Raw genomic sequence first — 24,120 nt, 5'->3', positions numbered from 1 at the left:
CATCAGTGAAATTTTCCTTGACAGTTTTAACAGCAAGGGTATACTATGGTGCTAGAAACTGAACCAAAAGCTTTTTTTTTTTTCAAACAATGTGGAAAATATATATTAGAAGTGCTAAGTAAATCTACCAAGAAATGGGCTTCACACTAATAACAGGCCCAGATAAAATTCCTTTTCCTTTTTGACAGGCTGGTGAAAGGCATATTCTAATACATCAAGAATCAGAATCAGATTTGAATCCTCAAGCTCAAAAATCCATTCCCAGAGGGTATCCTACTCATTGCTAAGGGTTTTGAGCAGATTGGCTTCAGGGTGGATTTCATAAGACTCACACTAAGCCTATTTTGCTTTCCTGCAGACTCCTCACCTAATTTGGTATGTAATCAGCCAGTCACACACACATGCATGGTCTAGCCCTTGCCTATCTTTTGTCCTTGCTGGCATGCTCTTCCCCTTGGTCTCTACAATTCACCAACACCAGCCTTCTATCAGTGTCTCAAGTATACCAAGCTCTTTGCTGCCTCTAAGCCTTTGTACGTGATGTTTTCCTTACTTGGAAGAGTTGCCTTCAAATCTTAGCTTACGCTTACACTTCCTCAGTGGAAATATTTCCAGCCTAGGTTAGATGTTATGTGCTCTTGGTACCCACCACTTCTCTTTTGAGGCCCTTCATTCAATTTTAAGTACATTTCTGAACAGCCGTTTAGTGTCTGACTTCCTTACTGGACTGCAAGTTTCATGAGGGTCTGCCCTGTCCCCTGCTGTATTCCCAGCACCCTAGCTTAGTATGTGTGGCACATGAGTATGCAATATGTAGTTTTTTTTGTTTGTTTGTTTTGTTTTAATTTTTTTTGAGATGGAGTTTTGCTCTTGTCACCCAGGCTGAAGTGCAATGGCACAATCTCGGCTCACTGCAACCTCCGGCTACCAGGTTCAAGCAATTTTCCTGCCTCAGCCTCCTGAGTAGCTGGGATTACAGGTGCCCGACACCACATCCAGCTAATTTTTTTTTGTATTTTTAGTAGAGACGGGGTTTCACCATGTTGGCCAGGCTGGTCTCAAACTCCTGACCTCAGGTGATCCACCCACCTCGGCCTCCCAAAATGCTGGGATTACAGGCTCAGTGAGTCACCGCGCCCAGCCAATACGTAATGTTTAAAAAAAAAAACTTTAAAAATTATAAATTAGGTATGTAAAGGACATACACACTTAAAAGTGGCAGGAAGCAAAGCTTTAACATGCTACCTGATGTGGGATGAAGAATGAATCCTGTGCTAAAATGGAGCATTCAAAATAGATGGATCTTACGCAACCAGCAGGTTATTAAGGACTTTTCCCGACAATAGTAGCAGAAACAAGGGCTGAGCTTTGGAGAGTGAGGGCCAGAAAATCTAGTATTCACCTCAGATGCAAAACACCAGGCTAGATGTTCCCATATTAAGATCGTAACAGGTAGAGAGGACCCTTCCCTTCTGATAGTGAAGTCTATCCAGGTGACAGAGTGGAAACGGTGCAAGTTTCTTGTTCTCCACTTTGGAGAGAATTCTTATTGACAAGCTAACTTCTTTATCCTGGTTCTCCTATGTACAATATCCATTCTTATTTCTCACAAGGGTATGGAAGGAAAACAACTGGTATTTTGCTTCTCCCTTCCCTCCATTCAAGCTTGGCTCATGTCTACAACTCACCTGAACAGCTCCTCCCAGCATGACAGCCACCAGCCCCATAGACATGCTCAGCGTCTGTGATTCCACGGTGCTCTCTGCCTGATGGGCCAAGCTTGCACAGGCTCTCTGCATTGTTGCTACTACAAAGTCCACCACCTATTTAAAAAAGGGAATTGAGAATCAATGAGGAATAATAATTTAAAAAATCAAAATTCTCCTTACATCTTATGTCTACATCCTCATCTTCTTTATCTACATCATGATAGCAAGAACTATCCAGAACAATGCTACCTACCATGCAGGTGTGAAGTTCAGTGTTTTGCTTTTTTTAATATATATAGCATTTACTGGTTTATTATAAAGGTTATTACAAAGGACGCAGATGAACAGACAGATGGATAGGACAAGCGGGTGGGGGTGGAGCTTCCATGCCCTCTCTGGGTTAGCCCCACTCCCAGTGTCTCCACACGTTCAGCAAGCGGGAAGCTCCCAAGTGTTTCACGTGTACAATCTCACTTAGTTCTCATCTCAACTCTAGGAGGTCAGTACTATCATCCTCATTACGAAATGAAGAATCTGAGGCTTTAAAAGGTTGTTTGTTTAAGGCCATACACTTAATAAATGAGAAAGCCTACTTATACTTTTCCAAATGTTTTAATATACTACTCCAACTTCCTTTACTTTGCATGAATTTTGCCTGAAAATTAAAAAGCAAAATGACTTGTAAATTAACTCAAAATGGATCATGGACTGTAATGCAAAATACAAAACTATAAACTCCTAGCAGCTACCATGGAAAATCTAGATGGTCGCGGGTATGGTGAGGACTTTTCAGATGCAACACCAAAGGCACAATCCGTGAAAGAAAGTAATGATAAGCTGGACTTCACTGAAGTTAAAAATTCCTGCTCTGCGAAAGACACTGTCAAGAGAATACAAAAAGAAGCCACGGACTGGGAGAAAATATTCATCCAAAACAGTCTGACAAAGGACTGTTTTCCAAAATTTACCCACCCGGGTTGGACACAGTGGCTCACACCTGTAATCCCAGGACTTTGGGAGGCCGAGGTGGGTAAATCACTTGAGGTTAGGAGTCCAGACCAGCCTGACCAAAAGGTGAATCCTGTCTCTACCAAAAAATTACAAAAAATTATCCGGGCATGGTGGCGCACCCACAGTCTCAGCTACTCAGGAGGCTGAGGTGGAAGAATCGCTTGAACCAGGAGGCGGAGGTTGCAGTGAGCTGAGACAGCACCAGCTGTAGCTGAGACTACACTCCAGCCTGGACAACAGAGTGAGACCCTGTCTCCAAAAAAAAAAAAAAAAAAAAAATTAGCCAGGCAGAGTGGCAAGTGCCTATAGTCCCAGCTACTCAGGAGACTGAGGTGGGAGTATTGCTTGAGCCCAGGAGGTCAAGGCTGCAGTAAGCCATGATGGTGTCACTGCACTCTAGCCTGTGTAACAGAAAGAGATCCTATCTTGAAAAGAAAAGAGCCCAATTAAAAAAGAGCAAAAGTCCTAAACCAATATCTCACCAAAGAAAATATACAGATGGCAAAAAAGCATATGAAAAGATGCTCCACATCCTATGGCATTGGAGAACTGGAAATGAAAGCATTGTTGATATACTTTTACACACCTAACAGAATGGCCAAAATCCAGAGAACTGATTTCACCAGGAATGTTGGTGAGGATGGAGATCAACGGGAGCTCTCATTCATTCATTGCTGCTGGGAATGCAAAATGGTACAGCCACTTTGGCAGACCGTTTGGCACTTTCTTATAAAACTAAACATACTCTCACCATACAATCTAGCCATTGCTTGCCTTGATATTTACTCAAATGAGTTGAAAACTTATGTCCATACAAAACCTGCACATGGTTGTTTATAGCAGCTCTAGTTATAATTGTTAAAATCTGAAGTAACCAAGTTGTCCTTCAGTAGGTGAATGCATCAATAAACTGTGGTACATCCAAACAATGGAAAAATAGCACCAAAAAATGGGCAATCAAGCTATGAAAAGACATGGAGGAACCTCGAATGCATATTATTAAGGGAAAGAAGCCAAGCTGAAAAGGCTACATGCTGTATGATTTCAACTATATTACATTTTGGAAAAGGCAAAACTATGGAGACAGTGAAAAGATCAAGGGTTGCCAGGGGTTAGGAGAGAGGGAGAACAAAACAGATGGAGCACAGAGGATTTTTACGGTGGTGAAACTATTCTGTATGATACCATCATGGTGGATACATGGCATTACAAATTTGTCCAAATCCATAGTTTGTACAACGCCAAGAGCGAGCCCTAATGTAAACTATGGACTTTGGGTGGTGATGTGTCAATGTAGACTGACCAGCTGTAAAAAATGCATCACTCTGGTGGGAGATGTTGACAATGGGGGAGGCTATGTTGTGTGAGTGCAGGGAGTGTAAGGGAAATCTCTGTCTCTTCTGTTCAATTTTGTTGTGAATCTAAAACTGCTCTAAAAAATACTCTCCTTATAAAAAATGACCTGTTACTTTCTGACTATGTCAGGGGGTCCTGGATCTGCTTCTCAAAAGGAGGTTTCCTCCTCAGGGATTCCTGCCCTGACTCACTCCTGACATTTTGACAGTCTAATTCTAGTAAGTAAAGAATGGAGGGGTAGTGTTCAGTTTCATCTAGAAGTCAGTGTCTTCGAACCATTTGTGCAAATGATTGACAGCAGTGATCCCCAACCTTTTTGGCACCAGGGACCGGTTTCATGGAAGACAATTTTCCTGCACACCAGGGTTGGCAGAGGCGGGAGGGGGAGAGGGGTGGGGAATGGTTTCAGGATGAAACTATTCCACCTCAGATCATCAGGTGTTAGTTATTCTCGTAAGGACTGTGTAACCTAGATCTCTTGCATGCACATTTCACAATAGGGTTCGCGCTCCTATGAGAATCTAATGCTGCTGCTGATCTGACAGGAGGCGGCGCTCAGGTGGTAAAGCTCACTTGTGCGCTGCTCACCTCTGGTTATGAGGCCGGGTTCCTAACAGGCCACAGAACAGTACCAGTCCGTGGCCTGGGGGTTGGAGACCCGTGATCTAGAGTCTTTTTTAAAGTATTAAATATTTGAAAGGATTAAGATTGTTCCTAGACAAGATTTTATATAGCATTTGGCTAACAACTAAGCTTTAAATAGAATTAATTTGGTCAGCATCATTTTCAATGCATTTGGATTAATCACCTTAAGTAAAAACACCTTTGAATAAATGACAGCACACAAATGCACATGCGTGCACACACACATGCATACTTAGGATTAATGACTCAAAAGAGAGAAATCATTTTAGAAAGGGAAAGGCTGAGAAGGTCATAATAAGCCTCCAAATAACATGCAAGCTTGCATGTTTAATTCTCTGGACAAATCACATGCTGTGCTAGAATCTTTATTGCAAGCTTATAGTCAGGAGAATGGCTTGTTAACACTTGTCTTCTGAAGCAATGCAGGAAACTAGAAAGGTTATTAAAAGTTCCACTTACTGAAATGAACAATGCTGTTTATGGCAGTTTTCACCACCTCCTCCATCCCTAAGATTTTATTCATACTAGAAGATAAGCACACTGGCCCTTTCTAGAAACACTAGGTAGAAACTGTTTCTAGGCCGGGCGCAGTGGCTCAAGCCTGTAATCCCAGCACTTTGGGAGGCCGAGACGGGCGGATCACGAGGTCAGGAGATCGAGACCATCCTGGCGAACACGGTGAAACCCCGTCTCTACTAAAAATACAAAAAAAAAAACTAGCCGGGCGAGGCGGCGGGCGCCTGTAGTCCCAGCTACTCGGGAGGCTGAGAGGCAGGAGAATGGCGTAAACCCGGGAGGCGGAGCTTGCAGTGAGCTGAGATCTGGCCACTGCACTCCAGTCCGAGCGACAGAGCGAGACTCCGCCTCAAAAAAAAAAAAAAAAAAAAAAAAAAGAAACTGTTTCTACTATGCTGGGCCAACTATTTTGCCTCCAGGGAGTTTTCTAACGCACTCCTTAGCTGGGCACAGTGGCTCATGCCTGTAACCTAATACTTTGGGAGGCCAAGGCAGGAGATCACTTTAGGCCAGGAGTTCAAGACCAGCCTGGCAACAAAGTGAGACCCTATCTCTACAGAAAATCTAAAAATTAGCCAGACACAGTGGCACACACCTGTAGTCCTGGCTACCAAGGAAGCTGAGGTAGGAGGATTGCATGAACCAAGGAGTTCACGGTTGCAGTGAGCCGTGATTGCACCACTGCACTCCCGCCTGGGTGACAAAGAGTGAGACCCTGTCTCTAACAACAATAACAAAAAATAAATAAAGCATTTCTAAATTACTCAACTAGGATTATTTAGCTTTCCAACTGTTTCTAAATTCCTCTCCAGTTATGTTTTTTTTTTTTTTTTTTTTTTTGAGATGGAGTTTAGCTCTGCCGCCTAGGCTGCAGTGCAGCGTCGTGATCTCGGCTCACTGCAACCTCCACCTCCCGGGTTCAAGAAATTCTCCTGCCTTAGTCTCGCGAGTAGCCTCCCAAAGTGCTGGGATAACAAGCATAAGCCACTGTGCCCGTTCTCCACGGTGTGTGTGTGTGTGTGTGTGTGTGTGTGTGTATAGCTATCAAAACAAGTAGTATGATCCTATTACTAAAATAGACACTTTTTATGTTTGTATGTATGTAAAAACAAAAAACGAAGAAAAAAAACAGGGAACCGTTAACTGTAAAGAGATAGCCAGCTATCACTGTTATCTATGAAGTACCCTTTCCGCCAAACATTCTTCATGTTAACACCAAAACCCCCTACCCATTTGGACAGCAGCTCCTCCACCTACTACACATTTCCTGTGATTTTGGTGGGGCTGCCAGCCACAAGAATAGGTGTGGGACCGAAGCCTGCTCTAAAAGTTATACATGCTGTGGAGAGTGGGGACAGACCTTTACTTTTTACTTAAAACTTCTTATAAACATACATAATTTTAAAAGCCAAATATTCCTGAAAGCTTATAGTGAAAAATAGCAGTGCCCTACATAATTTCTTCCCATCTGATTCAGGCTCAACAGAAGCAACCACTTTTAGTTTGATTTAATAATAAACTGTTTAGTTTATTAATAACATTAAGACCAGGCGCCTGTAATCCCAGCACTTTGGGAGGCCAAGGCAGGTGGATCACCTGAGGCTGGAGGTTTGAGACCAGCCTGATCAACATGGAGAAACCCCATCTCTACTAAAAATACAAAAAGTAGCCGGGCATGGTTGCGGGCACCTATAATCCCAGCTACTCCGGAGGCTGAGGCAGGAAAATCACTTGAACCAGGGAGGCAGAGGTTGTGATAAGCCGAGATTGTGCCATTGCACTCCAGCCTGGGCAACAAGAGCGAAACTCCATCTCAAAAATAATAATAATAATGACATTAAACATTTCCTATTTACCAAGCACAATTGTGAACATGTTACAGGTATTAACTCATTTAATACTCACAGTAGTCCTATGGGGGTGTCTAAACCTGTTGCCAAGACTCTGACACCGGAGTGGAAGGGGTGGAGGCCTCATTGTTGAGGATGCAGACTTCAATTTATACCTCCTGTTTTTCAGTTTACCTCTCCCACCCAGTTCAGAGTCTCTTGGGCTCATCATCTCTCAAGAGTAAACCTCTAGTCTTTTGCTGGGAAGGGGAGGTGGTTGTACAAAGGGAAGGAACAAATGAAGGGATCTACTGAATCCTATACAGCCTTTCAAACTGTTTTAAGCTCTAAATTCAACTCTATTTTTAGAGATTATCTGGTGCTTCCTGTCCGTCCAGGGTTCTGCAGTAAAAAGGAGCTTGCTCCTTTTTTTCTTGTTTTTCTTTTAAAAAAAAAAAATTTAGGCCGGGCGTGGTGGCTTACGCCTCCAATCCCAGCACTTTGGGAAGCCAAGGCACCTGAGGTCAGGAGTTTGAGACCAGCTTGGCCAACATGGTGAAACCCTATCTCTACTAAAAATACAAAAATTAGCCAGGCGTGGTGGCGGGTGCCTGTAATCCTAGCTACTCGGGAGGCTGAGGCACGAGAATCGCTTGAACCCGGGAGGCAGAGGTTGCAGTGAGCCGAGATTGTGCTGCTGCACTGCAGCCTGGGCAACAGAGTGAGACTCTGTCTCAAAATAAATAAATAAATAAAAATAAAAATAAAAAAATAACAACTTTATTGAGGTATAGTAGTGTGCTTCTTGGCTTCTCCACATGTAGACATCTAGATTTTCAGTTTCTCAAGTTGCTAGATCAGCTACTATTGCCCAGACCAGCCTGGGCAATACAGTGAGACCCCATCTCTACAAAACAAACAAACAAACAACAATAATTAGTTGGGCGGGGTGTTGCAAGCCTGTAGTCCCAGCTACTCGAGAGGCTAAGGTGGAAGGATTGCTTGAACCCATTGGGTAGAAGGCTGCCGTGAGCTGTATCTCGCCACTGAACTTTGCAACATTTGTTATTACCTTTTTTTTTTTTCTGAGTCTCACTCTGTTGCTCAAGCTGGAGTGCAGTGGTACAATCTCGGCTCACTGTGACCTCCACCTCCTGGGTTCAAGTGTTTTTCATGCCTCAGCCTTCCAAATAGCTGGGATTACAGGCGCTTGCCACCACACCCCGCTAATTTTTTTTTTTTTTTTTTGAGAGATGGGGTCTTGCTATGTTGATCAGGCTAGTCTCAAACACCTGGGCCCAAATGATCTGCTCACCTCGGTCTCCCAAAGTGCTGGGATTACAGGCGTGAGCCACCACACCTGGTCGGCTATTACCTTTTATCTACTGTCTCTTCTCTCCTGTTCTGTTGGTCCCTATGGCTTCCAGAGAGAGCAGATAAACATGCGTTCAGTACACTGTCTTTCATCAGAAGTCCCTACTTTTTACATTATGTACTTTCCTGTTGTTTAAATGTTTTTTGAGACGGAGTTTTGCTCTTGTCACCCAGCCAGGAGCGCAGTGCAGTGGTGCGATCTCAGCTCACTGCAACCTCCACCTCCCAGGTTCAAGCGATTCTCCTGCTTCAGCCTCCCAGTAGTTGGGATTATAGGCACGGGTCACCATGCCCAGCTAATTTTTGTATTTTTAGTAGAGATGGGGTTTCACCATGGTGGCCAGGCTGGTCTCAAACTCCTGGTCTCAAGTGATCTGCCCACCTCAGTCTCCCAAAGATCTGGGATTTCAGGCGTGAGCCACTGTGCCCGGTCTAGTTTTTGTATTTTTAGTAGAGGTGAGGTTTTGCCACGTTGCCCAGGCTGGTCTCAAACTCCTGAGCTCAGGCAATCCTCCTGCTTCAGACTCCCAAAGTGCTGAGATTACAGGCGTGAGCCATAGCACCCAGACAAGATGTAATTTTCTAGTTTTCTTTTTGAATTTTTAGCTGTGATTCTCTACGAAGATTTTCCTTCATAGACCATTTGGTTACCCTGACATACAATTCCTACAGGAAACACAAGACAAATGCTTTATTCTTTCCCTTTACTTATCAATGTACAAAATAATGAGTTGATGCCCTGGCAATCCCAAAGATGTCGTATGAGGGCTTTTTTCTTTGACTCAGATTTTTATATCTTTGATGTACTTCAACTATTGTAGGCATTTTTCCTTTTAATGATCTAATTGTCCTATCTATGGCAATGGTAGTCCCTTCAAGTTGGCTCCAGTGTGCTACAGATATGATCCCATTCATCTCAGGTCACTTTCTTGTATTCAAGCACAACAAGATGCCTTGAGGTTTATAATGTATGATTCCTGCCTGCCTCAGACTTTGAATCAACCTTATTCCATATAGAGCTTAGAATTTAGTAGAAAATGATATTTAGAAACTATAAATTGGGCTGGGCACAGTGGCTCATGCCTGTAATCCCAGCACTTTGGGAGGCCGAGACAGGTGGATTGCTTGAGGTCAGGAGTTCAAGACCAGCCTCGCCAACATGGTGAAACCCTGTCTCTACTAAAAATACAAAAATTAGCCAAGCGTGGTGGTAGGTGCCTGTAATCCCACCTACTTGGGAGGCTGAGGCAGGAGAATCACTCGAACCTGGGAAGTGCAGGTTGCAGTGAGCCCTGACTGCACCACTGCACTCCAGCCTGGCGACAGAGTCAGACTCGGTCTCAAAAAAAAAAAAGAAAAGAAACTGTATATTGTCTCTGCCAATGCTTATTGTCACTGGGTTGTCATTGCTTCTTGGGATTGACAATGGACTGAGCTGGAAATATCTATTTTTAAAAAAAAGAAAAATCATGAGTTCATACTAATATTTCCAACTGAAATTCAATATTACAGGGTTTTAAGCTGGGCATGGTGGTGTGCACCTGTGGTCTCAGCTACTTGGGAGGCTGAGGTGGGAGAATCACTTGAGCCCAGGAATTCAAGTCCAGCCTGGGCAACATAGTGAGATTCTGTCTCTTAAAATAAAATAAAATAAATTGTAGGGTCTTTCCTCTGGTTCTTTACTTTATATCTCTTTTTTTATGCTAAAAATCTTGATTCCTAATAATATTCACAAAATTAACTTATTTTCTTTATGTGTGTGTTTCCAAATAATATACCAATAATGGCTGGGCGCAGTAGCTCACACCTGTAATCCCAGCGCTATGGGAGGCCAAGACAGGTGGATCACCTCAGGTCAGGAGTTCAAGATCAGCCTGGCCAACATGGTGAAATCCCATCTCTACTAAAAATACAAAAACCAGCTGGGCACAGTGGTGCACACCTGTAATCCCAGCTCCTCGGGAGGCTGAGGTAGGAGAATTGCTTGAACCCAGGAGGTGGAGGTTGCAGTGAGCCGAGACTGCGCTGCTGCACTCCAGCCTGGGTGACAGAGAGAGACTCTGTCTCAAAAAAAAATAATAAAATAAAATAATATACCAATATTATCACTACCAGTGAGATTACCAAATGCAATTTAATATTTCCTTGTGGTTCTTTTTGCCCTGATATATTTTAACCTTAGCTGAAGGATAATTTAATGGGACAAATCATTTTTGTACCAGCCTGACACCATTATTCCTTAATTAGGAGTAAAGGGAACTAAGTGCAAAAGCTCAAGTCATATCAGTTTTTAGACCATTTCCCCTTCCAGCTGGCATCCTGAGACAAAAACATAAGGTCTGGATGAAAGAGTCTTCAGGGGCCGGGCGCGGTGGCTCAAGCCTGTAATCCCAGCACTTTGGGAGGCCGAGACAGGCGGATCACGAGGTCAGGAGATCGAGACCATCCTGGCTAACACGGTGAAACCCCGTCTCTACTAAAAAATACAAAAAACTAGCCGGGCGAGGTGGCGGGCGCCTGTAGTCCCAGCTACTCGGGAGGTTGAGGCAGGAGAATGGCGTAAACCCAGGTGGCGGAGCTTGCAGTGAGCTGAGATCCGGCCACTGCACTCCAGCCTGGGCGACAGAACGAGACTCCGTCTCAAAAAAAAAAAAAAAAAAAAAAAAAAGAGTCTTCAGGGAATGGATATAAACACAGGAGAAACAAATCACCCTACTGAGTAACACGGGGTCAGTGAACTGAAAGAATAAGAGGCCAGGAAAGAAATCATGAGCATAATTCTCATTAAACAGGCACGGTAAGTCAGAGCTGACAGGCAGCTGCAAATTTTCTCAGCAGGAGCTATAGTGAAATGCTGCTTAGCAACACCCGAAGGCAGATGACAATGACGACCATACAAAGAGCTGGAGGATCAGATTTAAGCGTGACAATCATGCCATCTTATAACTGCCTATTGACCAACCAAGCAACAACTAATTCTGGTTAAGTGGTAAAATCTGGCGACTATACTGCCATTGCTTTATTACTTTTATTTCCTATCTTTTTTAAAGGTGGGAAAAATAATGTCTGAGCCAATAAAATTCAGGCCCTGACTCGCAAAACGATACTCCTCTAAAAGCATTTTTTAAAACATCTTAAAACTTTACAGAATGTTGTGGAGATAACTGTGAGTTAGAGGACCTATAATAAAATTCAAGGCGATCTCACTATTATTAGTGATTTCTTTTCTTCAAATTGAGTGTATAATCATTTTCAAGTTTTGATACACATTAGAATCATCCATGGAGCGTGAGCAGGACAAAGATGCCCAGGCTCTAATGCAGACATGCTGAATGAGAATCTCCAAACGTGGGCTGGCTATCAATATACCGAAAAAGATCCCAGCTAACTTTTTTTGCACCCAAAGTTGAAAACTACTATAACATAACATATAAACATTTAAGACAAAATTTTATGTGCATGAGAATCACCTCGGGAGCTTGTTAAACATGTGGAGTCTCAGGACACTGGAACGTTTTGGATTCAGTGGCCTGGTGTGGGCTGCGTAGTTTCCAAATTTAACCAGCGTTCCAGGAAACACCTCACGATCCAGGTGTCATCAAATCACACTCTCAGCAACATTTTTAAACTATATTTTTTGGAAAGAAAAAAAGGCTAGGGTCCAGAATGTGGCAACTACTGACCTGAGTGATGTTTGTGAATATCTGCTCAGACATTCTCTCGCACAGAACAGCCATCAGCTGCAGGACAAGCAGCTTCTGCTCTTGGCCTTCCACAAGAAGAGTCTGATATTGCTCTAATTCCAAGAGGCTCTTGCTGGAGAAGGGCTCAGTTTTTAACTCTGTTTCATCTTCCGTGGCCACGTGAGTCAACTCCTACAAGCATGGCAGGAAAGAAAAAGTGAAGATAAAGCCAGTAGAACTAACGCCTTCTCAAACATAAGTAGAAAACTCTGTTTGAACTGCATGTTTAAAGAAATAGTCTGTGTTTGTTGCAACATTATTTATAATAGCCAAAACTTGAAGACAAGCTAAATGTCCAGCAATAAGAAAAAGTTATGATGTATTTATAAAATCACAGCAGTTAAAATAAATGAATTAGATTTATATGGGTATCAACATACATAGATCTCAAAAAACACTACTGAGTGAAAAATGTAAGTTTCAGAATAATATATATAGTATGATACCATGTATATAAAAATTTTAAATCTCGGCCGGGCGCGGTGGCTCAAGCCTGTAATCCCAGCACTTTGGGAGGCCGAGACGGGCGGATCATGAGGTCAGGAGATCGAGACCATCCTGGCTAATACGGCGAAACCCCGTCTCTAATAAAAAATACAAAAAACTAGCCGGGCGAGGCGGCGGGCGCCTGTAGTCCCAGCTACTCGGGAGGCTGAGACAGGAGAATGGCGTGAACCCGGGAGGCGGAGCTTGCAGTGAGCTGAGATCCGGCCACTGCACTCCAGCCTGGGCGGCAGAGCAAGACTCCGTCTCAAAAAAAAAAAAAAAAAAAAAAAATTTTAAATCTCATAATAAAAAACATACACACACACACACACACACAAAGAAATAGTTTGACAAGCTTTCTGCTTTGTGGGTATTTCTATGATTTCTACTAGTGGCCTTCCTTGAACTGAGCCTCAGATCACCTCACATTCTCAAACCCCTTTTGGAGACCATTAGATGCCTCCAGCACGACAGCTCTTTTCCTCTAAGGTACTTAGAACTAACTTCTAAGAAATTATGTCTTACTGTGGGTTTTGTAGGCTATTCACCTACCCTTCTTGGCTCACTGAAACCTCTGCCTCCTGGGCTCAAATGATCCTCTCACCTTAGCCTCCCGAGTAGCTGGGACTACAGGCACAAGCCACCATGCCAGGCTAATTTTTTGTATTTTTGGTAGAGACGGGGTTTCGCCATGTTGCCCAGGCTGGTCTCAAATGCCTGAGCTCAGGTGATCCACTTGGCTCGGCCTCCCAAAGTGCTGGGAGTGAGCCACCTTTTTTTAAGTATACAATTAAGAGCACATCCCCTTGGAATGTTATTTAGAAAGAGTATCGCTGGGCATGGGGATGGGTGTGAACATGGGAGGTAAGAAAGCATCAAAAAGTGTCCCCTACTTCAAGTTCTAGAAATGTTAGCCCTGATTCCCTCCTTGAATTCTCCCATACCTACAGAAACCTTAAACTCTCTTAGAGTTCTTTTAGAGTAGACACTTTATTTAGGGGAAAGAGTTGAGAAGGCAGAGCTGGAGGTCACTGGCTTATGATGTCATACAGTGCAACAAGGAGTAACGTTATGGGGTACAAGTTACTGTCAGAGAATAGAAGAAAAGCAAGCAAAGCACAACCACTGGCACTAAGAAACAAACCCGGAAAAGGCTTCAGGTGCCTGCAAAATGAAATGAAGGAGGCAGAATTGCTAAATCTCCTTTGCAAATACCTGACAAAACAACAGTCAGAAAGGATAAGGGATTACTCTATAGCTGTAAAACCTGCTATTAACTTCAAAAGAGTTCTTACTGTCAACACAGAGCAAAGATTAACCCTTTCACAGATCGAGGGTTCTGCTTTGTTCATCTCTAAACTGCCAGTGCCGATTATTTGGGGAAGTAGTAGATAACATGAGCACTAGTGAAGAAAGGTTTCTTCTTTTTACCAATCCAAAGGCTACTAAAAAAATAAATTCCTTTATGTCCTCTGATCGCTTTCCTTAAATTAGGGCCTACATTTTAGGATCTAAAATTATAAAAGCTTTGAAAATTCAAAGGGTTTCCTGGCACTCCCCTGGAATAACACTGACCAGGAACTACAGGTAGTTCTTACTTTCAAACAGAAGATGAAGAAGTCTCCTGCCAAACCGCATTCCTGGCAGTGGGACAGCAAGTCCCCGAGATGCTCCACCCGGCCCTGCTCTGAGGATACCTTCTGGTACAGGGCTTCATCTTCATCTTCATCACTGCAATGCAGGGTAAAATTTATCTTGGCAGAGTCACCAGAGATACACATAATTTTAAACCCCACAACAATCTTCTAAAGTAACATGTTATGTCCAAACAGTTAATCATTAAAAAGATCCCCCAAATCTATTTAACTTATTTTACTATTTCTCCATTCTGAAAAAAGTATTGATTCTCAGAAACTAGGCTGTTATGTCCTGCATGGTCATTTGCTCAAATAGGGAAAGATTCATGAAGATGGATGTTAGCCGGGCACAGTGGTGCACACCTGTAGTGTACCAGGCAGCTGAGGCAGGAAGACTGCTTGAGCCCACGAGTTTGAGGTTGTAGTGCATTATGGTCACAACTGAATAGCCACTGAACTCCAGTAACATAGACAACATGGTAAGATCTCATTTCTATAAAAAAAAAAAAAAAAAAAAAGATGGATGTTGGAGAATTACTATTACTTCTACAAAAGCAAGGAGGAATGAAAGTATATATAAGTCGTATGCAGATATTCTGGGTCCTGAGGAAAAACAGAAAGAGAAGGCTGTAAAGTAAGACTAGATCATAGAGGGCCTTCCTTGGATGTCATTCAAAAGAACTTTGACTTTTTTCTGATAAGCTACTGAAGGGTTATTGGCAGCAGAAAAAGACGTGATCATCATGGGAGGACATGCAGTCTCAACTGAAAGGAACCAATTAGCTCATATACTAAAAACTACAAAAAACTAGCCGGGCCGTGGCGGCGCCTGTAGTCCCAGCTACCCGGGAGGCTGAGACAGGAGAATGGCGTGAACCCGGGAGGCGGAGCTTGCAGTGAGCTGAGATCCGGCCACAGCACTCCAGCCTGGGTGACAGAGCAAGACTCCGTCTCAAAAAAAAAAAAAAAAAAAAAAAAAAAAAAAAAAAAAAAAAAAAAAAAAGAAAATGCATAAAGGTTCAGAAAAATGAGTAGGTTGAATGTGATTACCAAATTATAAAATCTGGCTAAATCAGTGCTATCATTACTGTGAAAATTTCTATATTTATTTATTTATTTGAGATGGAGTCTCGCTCTTGTTGCCCAGGCTGGAGTGCAATGGTACGATCTTGGTTCACTGCAACCTCTGCCTCCTGGGTTCAAGCAGTTCTGCCTCAGCCTCCGGAGTAGCTGGGATTACAGGCGCCCACCACCACGCCCAGCTAATTTTTTGCATTTTTAGTAGAGACAGGGTTTCACTATGGTGGCCAGGCTGGTCTCGAACTTCTGACCTCGCGATCTGCCCGCCTTGGCCTACCAAAGTGCTGGGATTACAGGCATGAGCCACTGCACTCAGCCGTTTTTTGTTTTTTGTTTTTTAATTTTTGAGACAGGGTCTCACTTATTGCCTAGGCTGAAGTACAGTGGTACAATCATGGCTCACTGTAGCCTCAACCTCCCAGACTGAGGCAATCCTCCCACTTCAGCCTCCTAAGTAGCTGGGACCAGAGAGGTGCACCATCACAACCAACTAATATTTATATTTTTTCGTAGAAACCGGGTTTTGCCATATTGCCCAGGCTGATCAAGAAATACCTGTACTTTCTCATGAGGTACTATGGCTTTTAGTTTTTAATTCTTCTCACAAGTGAAAAGACAAAGATACCATGTATACGTATATATACACCTGTGTGGTGTGTGTGTACATACTTTTTTTATAATTTTTTTTTTTTAAGACGGCGTTTTACCCTTGTCACCTAGGCTGGAGTGCAATGGCGCAATCTCGGCTCACTGCAACCGCCACCTCCCGGGTTCAAGTGATTCTCCTGCCTCAGCCTCCCGAGTAGCTGGGATTACAGGCGACTGCCACGACGCCTGTTTAATTGTTGTATTTTTAATAGACACAGAGTTTCACCATGTTAGCCAGGCTGGTCTCGAACTCTCGACTTCATGTGATCCGCCCGTCTCGGCCTCCCAAAATGCTGGGATTACAAGCATGAACCACTGTGCCTGGCCTTTTTTTTTTTTTTTTTTTTAAAGAAATGGGGTCTCGCTATGTTGCCCAGGCTGATCTTGAACTCCTGACCTCAAGCAATTCTCACACCTTGGCCTCCCAAAGTACTGGGATTACCAGTATGAACCACCATACGCAGCTCAAGATACTATATTATACCATATGATCATATAAACAAATACAAAAGCATTGAAGATGTACTAAAAAGCAAAACACTAAAATAATATGAACAGGAAATAAGACACTAGTTGACTTTTGTTTTCCTCTTTATGTGTTTTTTGTATTATACAAAGAATATGTGTTATTTCAGTGACCAATGACATAAAATTTTTTCAGACTAAATTGAGAAAAAAAATGACAGATGTTTCTTCATCTCATTGAAAAGTACAATTATTAACTTGGCAGACCATCTCATCAGGCAGTATGTCTCAGTGTGCCAGTTCACTAAGAACATGGACTTCCTATTCCTCTAATAGAATGAATAACCTATACATTTAGCTTAGGATATTTCCTGTATTATCCCAGAATCTTCCAGAGTCCTTCAGATCAGTCATGTTTTCTCCACAACATTCTATGTTGAAGGAAGAGCCAAAATGGATAAACATCACTTCTAAGCTTCTGTGAGCCATTTTGATTGTGAAAATGAAGTACTGTATTCAAATACTTCTAAAACAACATGATGTTAGCCTGGTTTGGTGGCGCGCGCCTGTAGTCCCAGCTACTAGACAGGCTGAGGCAAGAGAATTGCTTGAACCCAGGAGGTGGAGGTTGCAGTCAGCCAAGATCATGCCATTGCACTCCAGTCTGAGCAATAGGGCAACACAGCCTCAAAAACAAAACAAAAACACATGACAATTATCTTAAGAAGCACTACTTTAGTCACTCTTAAAAATTCAACGATAAGGCCAGGCGCGGTGGCTCACGCCTGTAATCCCAGCACTTTGGGAGGCTGAGGTGGGTGGATCTCCTGAGGTCAGGAGTTCCAGATCAGCCTGACCAACATGGAGAAACCCCGTCTCTACTAAACATACAAAATTAGCCAGGTGTGGTGACACATGCCTGTAATCCCAGCTACTCAGGAGGCTGAGGCAGGAGAATCGCTTGAGCCCGGGAGGCAGAGGTTGCAGTGAGCCAAGATCGCGCCATTGCACTCCAGCCTGGGCAACAAGAGCAAAAACTCTGTCTCAAAAAAAAAAAAAAAAAAAAAAAAAAAATTCAATGATAAAGAGTAAATTCCAAACAATTATATTTAATTCCAGAAAAGTAAAAACTCTGAATCTAAAGATCATAAAATCTAAGCTGCTCTTATAGAGTTTCTTTAAATAAACTTTTTTTCTTTTTTTTGAGACAGTCTCACTCTGTCACCTAGGCGGGGGTGCAGTGGCACGATCTTGGCTTACTGCAATCTCCACCTCCCGGGTTCAAGTGACAGTCCTGCCTCGCCTCCCGAGTAGCTGGGGCTACAGGTGCCAGCCCCCACAACTGGCTAATTTTTGTATTTTTAGTAGAGATGGGTTTCACCATGTTGGCCAGGCTGGTCTTGAACTCCTGACCTCAAGTGATCCACCCACCTCAGCCTCCCAAAGTGCTGGGATTACATGTGTGAGCCACCACGCCTGGCCCTTCTTTCTTTCTTTTCTGTTTTTTTTGAGACTATCTTGCCCTGTTGCCCAGGCTGGAGTGCAGTGGTATGATCTCAGCTCACTGTAACTTCCACCTCCCAGTTCAAGCAATTCTTATGCCTCAGCCTCACAAGTAGCTGGGTCTATAGACATGCACCACCATGCCTAGCTAATTTTTGTATTTTTAATAGAGATGGTGTTTCACCATGTTGGCCAGGCTGGTCTCAAACTCCTAACCTCAGGTGATCCACCTACCTCAGCCTCCTAAAGTGCTGTGATTACAGGTGTGAGCCACCATGTCTGGCCAAAAACATCTTGATAAACTGTTGCTGGGCAGAATAGCAGCTTGAGTTTGTACTGATAATTCTGTTTGCAATCTATGTGTTTTTCTATTTTCCTCAAGTCCACCAAACTGAAGGGGTGTTTTAAAACTTTACCAAGTTAACCATGAATATAAAATAATATTTCAATACTTCAACAAACAGCAGCACTTTGAATGTGATGTGAAATCCAAACAGGATAGCAGTCACCCATTCGTATTACATGGACTATGACCAACAAGAAATTATGTTCTCAGGTAATAACATTAGATCATCCAGAAAGTGGAAATAATTTAAAATATGCAATTGTGAGAGGTTGGATAAATAAATGATCCATTTCACTAATATTTATTAAGCACTTTCTAATCAATCCCTATGAGAAACAAATCTCCATCATAAAATTACCATAAAAGATAGCTATCGGACAATTTCCCTCAGGAATAAGTCTGAAGATAAACACACACATATACCATTTTAAGAGTCAGAAAGATAATTGGATTATTATGGTGTTAAGGGTGAACATGTGTCTGCCCTTTACTCTGATTAACTGGCAAAGATGGTGGAGTAAGTGGGCTTGTTGTGATGCAGAGCTGTGAGGCTCCAGTAAATTGCACCAACTATTAGCAGGCATCTTGGGAAAAAACCTGGAGGATTATTTAAGGCTTACGTTTCATTTAGAGAATATAAATAGCAAGCACCTCAGCCACTTGAGTTTCTGGTTTCTTTTCTATCAGCGCCCCTTAGTGGTTGAATGACTGAATGGCCTTTTGGGCAGAACTAAATCTGAAGAGAGACAATGGATGGGTGGACTCACCTAATGGCCTCTTTGATGGCAATCATAATGCCACCATGAGTGGCAGCTCTAAACTGACACAGAGAATGGAGAGAGGGCACAGCTTTGTCCAACCCTGCAAATCCTTTCAGGCTGGCAATTGCCTTCTTCCTTTCTAGCTTCCCCAGAATCCATAATAAGATTTCTTGGCAAAGTGACCTGGCAGAAAAAGCAGTTATGAATGAGCTTGTCATCTTACTCCATGCATCTAACAAGCTAACATAAAAAAAGAAAGAAAGGCTGTCAGGTTCCACTGCATTTTAAATGCTGGCACGATCTCCTAGTACTACTGAAATGCAGGAGTGGAAAGTATGCTTCTTGTGAATTTCAGAATGCAAATATCCTGAAATTCAATGACTGACTGACTAATCCTTGGCTCTGGCAGCAACCCTGATTTGCCACATGAGCCCCATGTGATTTCTTTTTTTTTTTTTTTTCAGTAATTCCAAGTGTACTACTGCCTTTGCATCAGGTACTCTCAAAGAAAGCACACACGGATAAAAATCATCTACTCTTAGCAAGACCAATAGCTGGAGACCAAGAAACAGCATACTAACAAAATATTGCTGATACCTCAACCCCTTTCATCTGTGTCAATCAACTAGAAGAGGAACTAAATCAATGTTCACATGTTCCTTGTCTGTCTCTGATGAGGACATGACAGTGCTGTGAGGACTTGAGTTTTAAAACAAAAACCAGAGGCCAGGCGTGGTGGCTCACGCCTGTAATCCCAGCATTTTGGGAGGCTGAGGCAGGTGGATCACCTGAGGTCAGGAGTTCGAGAACAGCCTGGCCAACATGGTGAAACCCCATCTCTACTAAAACTACAAAAATTAGCCGAGCGTGGTGGCAAGTGCCTGTAATACCCAGGAGACTGAGGCAGGAGAATCACCTGAACTCAGGGACAGAGGTTGCAGTGAGCCAAGATCGCACCACTGCACCCCAGTCTGGACAACAGAGTGAGACTCCGTCTCAAAAAAAAAAAAAAAAAAAAAAACCCAAGAGTTATTTTGTGGACTGTTCCTTGAAACCAAGTTCACAGATGTACAGCCTCCCTCTTCCACTGCATTCTCTTGTCATTGCCATTGTGGCTGTGGGCTACAGTGACATGCTGACTCAAGCTGAAAAGCCAAGGGCACTATGTAAGCTTTGAACAGTACAAAAGATGGTGTTTTCCTTCACCACTTAGCAATGATGATAATGATAGCTACCATTTATTGAGCTTACTATTTGCCAGGGACTATGCTAAACATATCAATGCATATTGAGTCTTCACAATAACTTTGTGAAGAAGATATTATTATTGTATATTGGATTACATGTGAGGCTCTCCAAACACCAAAAATCATAATTCTGTAGGACTTGAGATAACACTTACCTGGAGGAAGAAACAACATAAATTACTGTGAAAATATGGCTGATATAAAATGAATCCTACTTAAATTCTATGACAAAGGAGTATTTTCTGGATGACTAAGAAATCCCTTCTTTCTAAACAACACACTGTATCACCAATACCAAATCCCAGGCTAAATACAAAGTGCCACATTCAGATCTAGATTTCCCAAACATGTTTTCTAACTCCACACAAGGTCATTATGATCCGTCCCCTATTTCCTCCTTCCTAGACATGTAATTGCAGTATTTCTCACTGATCGAAAAATGGCATGTTTACACATGTAAACAGAGATTTGGTCTTTGAGATTTAGGACAGAGGCTGAGGAAAGTCATTCTAAAAACTGTATCCAATGCCCTGTGATCTGCAAAATTCTTGTTCTTTTCTAGATGAGCAAAATAGGAAGATCCCAGTGTTTTCCTGACTTTGAAAGGAAATGATAATTTCAAAGTGGCAAATATAAATTCAAAATAAGAACAAAAACAACATGCAAAAAAGATGTCACAATTTATAAACAAGTAAGATTCTACTTATAAACAAATAAGGGCCCCTTGATTGTTTACCTTATGTGAGATACACTCTGCTTAGTAAAACAGTAGAGAAGAAAAAGCACTCCCAGGACAGGAAGCAGAGAATCCATCAAAACTGTTAAAGGTTCATTCCCAACCACGTACACCTAGAAAAAAGGAAATGGTGAAGAATAATCCCATGACTGCCTGGCCAAAGCAATGGGAATCACACACCAAACACCTAGCAGGGCTCAGTGTCTTAAGCACTATCTCATCCGAATCACACCATTTTAGCTCCAAGGATGTGCTCAGACATGGCAATGAAACCATTTGAGTTTGGCAGACAGGCTGAAACAAGAGAGTGAACTGGAGCAGCACCATTTCATGTGTGCAGTCTCTAGAACTGCCCAGAATGGGTCAACTACCCCGCTTTCTGACCTCTTCCTTTCCTACTTTTGGCTACGTCTGAGTTTCCTAATGTACCTATTGTTTAACTATATAACTGTCCTACTGCTGAAGGCGCTGCTATTAGGAACAAGTAATTATTACCAAAGGGAAAAACTTTAAACTAGATTTGGAAAATCAAACCAAACCAAACCAAACCCAAAACACTGCTTACTCCAGTTTCATCACTCTTAAAATGTGACCACCACATGGACATGTTCTATTCTCCCTAATTCTATAAATGTTTAAAGAAATTATACCGTAGGGCTGGGCACAGTGGCTCATGTCTGTAATCCCAGAATTTTTGGAGGTCACGGAGGGAGGATTGTTTAAGGCCAGAAGTTCAAGCCTAGCTGAGCAATGCAGTAAGATCCCATCGCTACAAAAACATTTAAAAATTAGCCAGGCTTGGTAGTGCATGCCTACAGTCCCAACTACTTGGGAGGCTGAGGCGGAAGGATCGCTTGAGCCCAGGAATTCAAAGCTGCAAGAAGCTATAATCATGCTACTGCCCTCTAGCCTGGGTGACGGAGTAAGATCCTCTCTCTTACAAAAAAGAGAAAAGTAATTGCACTGTTCACCTAGATCTGTACTGGCTCTACACAGTTAAGTGTGTGAGGACGCTAACTACTGCCTATGAAAAAAAGTAAAAAAAAAAAAAAAACAATTCTGTGAGGATGGTGACTTTTATTAACAATCACAATGTTGCATGTTTTAGTTGTACCTTTCAATAAGGCTAGAACAAATGCATTCAATTCAATAAACTTTTACTGAACACTCACTGGATTCAAAGCACTGTTTTAGGTACTGTAGTGAATATAAAAATCAGTAAGGGTCATTATCCTTCATATTGCTTGTGATATATGGGAAGAATAAAAAAAGTAAAACTATTATTATTATATTTGAGATGTGGTCTCTCTCACCCAGGTTGGAATGCAGTGGTACAATCACAGCTCACTGCAGCCTCAATCTCCAAGCTCAAATGATATTTTCATATCAGCCTCCTGGGTAGCTGGAACCACAGGCACACACCACCATGCATGGCTAATGTTTTGTATTTTTAGTAGAGATGGGGTTTTGCCATGTTGCTCAGGCTGGTCTCGAACTCCTCCTGGGCTCAAACAATCCTCCCATCTTGTCCTCCCAAAGTGCTGGAATTACAGGCATGAGCCACTGCACCCAGCCAAGTAAACTAATAATAATAATAATAATATGGCAGATAATTGAAAGTATCTTAAGAAGTACAAAAATGTTATTCAAAACTCCAATTAAACACAATAGGATTTCAAAATGTAATTCCGTTATAAGAAGTTAATTAAAACCTGATAGTATGGATAGTGATAATGGTAAAAAGAGAAATAAAAGGAGCTGACAATGATTATGATCATGGTATATGTTCCGGGAACCATGATAGGTTTTTATTTTCCAAGCACTATACTAGATTCTTTAAAGAGCTAGCTCATTAAAATCATAACAATTTCACAAAGTCAGTTCTAGCGGCCCTATTTTGAGGGTGAAATGGGCCCAGTGTGATGGCTCACACCTATAATCCCAGCTCTTAGGGAGGCCAAGGAGGGAGGATCACTTGAGCCCAGGAGTTTGAGAACAGCCTGGGTAACATGGTGAGACCCCATCTCTATAAAAAATAAAATAAAATAAAATAAAATAAAAGGGAAGGGAAGGGAGGCCCAAAGAGGCCCTTATTTATAGAAAGAGTGTTGAAGTAAGAATCAATGTTGTTCATGAAACTAAAGATCATGGAGGTACTTTCATGAGCTGGAAAAATCTCTGTGCTTTTCCACTGAATCCTGTCTCTTAAAAATCAACTCTAATTTTTCACAGCCCTTAAGCCTCCTGACTCCTCTCTGGAGCCTGTTAGCCAAGGAGCCAGCTTCCTGTGCATGATCTAATCTCCATAAGCCCAGCTAAATGAAGTGCTGTGTACAGCACCGTTCAGAAGTCATGTACAGGCCTAATGATGAAATCACCAATTACAGGAGGCAAAAGAAGAGATTCTTCCAGATAACGTAAAGACCTATTGTTCAGCTTTGGATCCTGTGTTCTCAGAGGTAATCCCTGTGGAGCCATCCTTCCTTACCAGGATTTTTTGTACAAAAAATAATAAACCCCCAAACAAGAACAACAAAGAAAACAAAAACAAATGGAGTTAAGTCTTCATTATTTACTGGCTTAATAGGGCCAAAGCACCCCAAACTTTAACAAGAACTCAACTGAGCACATTCCTCAGGGATATATGTTGTTGCTGATAAATTCCTCTGATTTGGCCAGGGGCAGTGGCTCACACCTATAATCCCAACACTTTGGGAGGCTGAGGTGGGTGGATCACCTAAGGTCAGGAGTTCGACACCAGCCTGACCAACATGGTGAAACCCCGTTTCTACTGAAAATACAAAGTTAGCAGTGCGTGGTGGCACATGCCTGTAATCCCAGCTACTTGGGAGGCTGAGGCAGGAGAATTGCTTAAACCCAGGAGGTGGAAGTTGCAGTGAGCCGAGATCGTGCCACTGCACTCCAGCCTGGGCAACAAGAGTAAAACACTGTCTCAAAAAAAAAAAAAAAATCCACTAATTTTTTGTTTGCTTCTTCCTTATACTTTTCTGTATCTTCTTATAAGGAA

At 42.3% G+C, this 24,120-nt stretch overlaps 1 protein-coding gene across 2 annotated transcripts in view; it reads right to left on the bottom strand.

Moving 5' to 3' along the window:
• Window positions 1-24,120, bottom strand: part of LOC104655588 (transport and Golgi organization protein 6 homolog) — a 94,007-nt gene that overhangs the window by 10,561 nt on the left and 59,326 nt on the right. For both annotated transcript variants that reach the window (XM_030925464.1, XM_030925465.1), the window contains exons 8-12: window positions 21,093-21,205; window positions 19,116-19,292; window positions 14,268-14,400; window positions 12,124-12,315; window positions 1,689-1,823 (exon numbers count right to left, since the gene is read on the bottom strand). In XM_030925464.1, coding sequence (XP_030781324.1) covers window positions 1,689-1,823; window positions 12,124-12,315; window positions 14,268-14,400; window positions 19,116-19,292; window positions 21,093-21,205 — 750 coding nt within the window. The remainder of the gene's footprint in view (window positions 1-1,688; window positions 1,824-12,123; window positions 12,316-14,267; window positions 14,401-19,115; window positions 19,293-21,092; window positions 21,206-24,120) is intronic.

The sequence above is a fragment of the Rhinopithecus roxellana genome, chromosome 20 (genome assembly GCF_007565055.1).
Source record: "Rhinopithecus roxellana isolate Shanxi Qingling chromosome 20, ASM756505v1, whole genome shotgun sequence".
Lineage (NCBI taxonomy): Eukaryota > Metazoa > Chordata > Mammalia > Primates > Cercopithecidae > Rhinopithecus > Rhinopithecus roxellana.
Note: the sequence above shows the minus strand (reverse complement) of the source record. Positions and strands in the feature narration are given on the sequence as shown.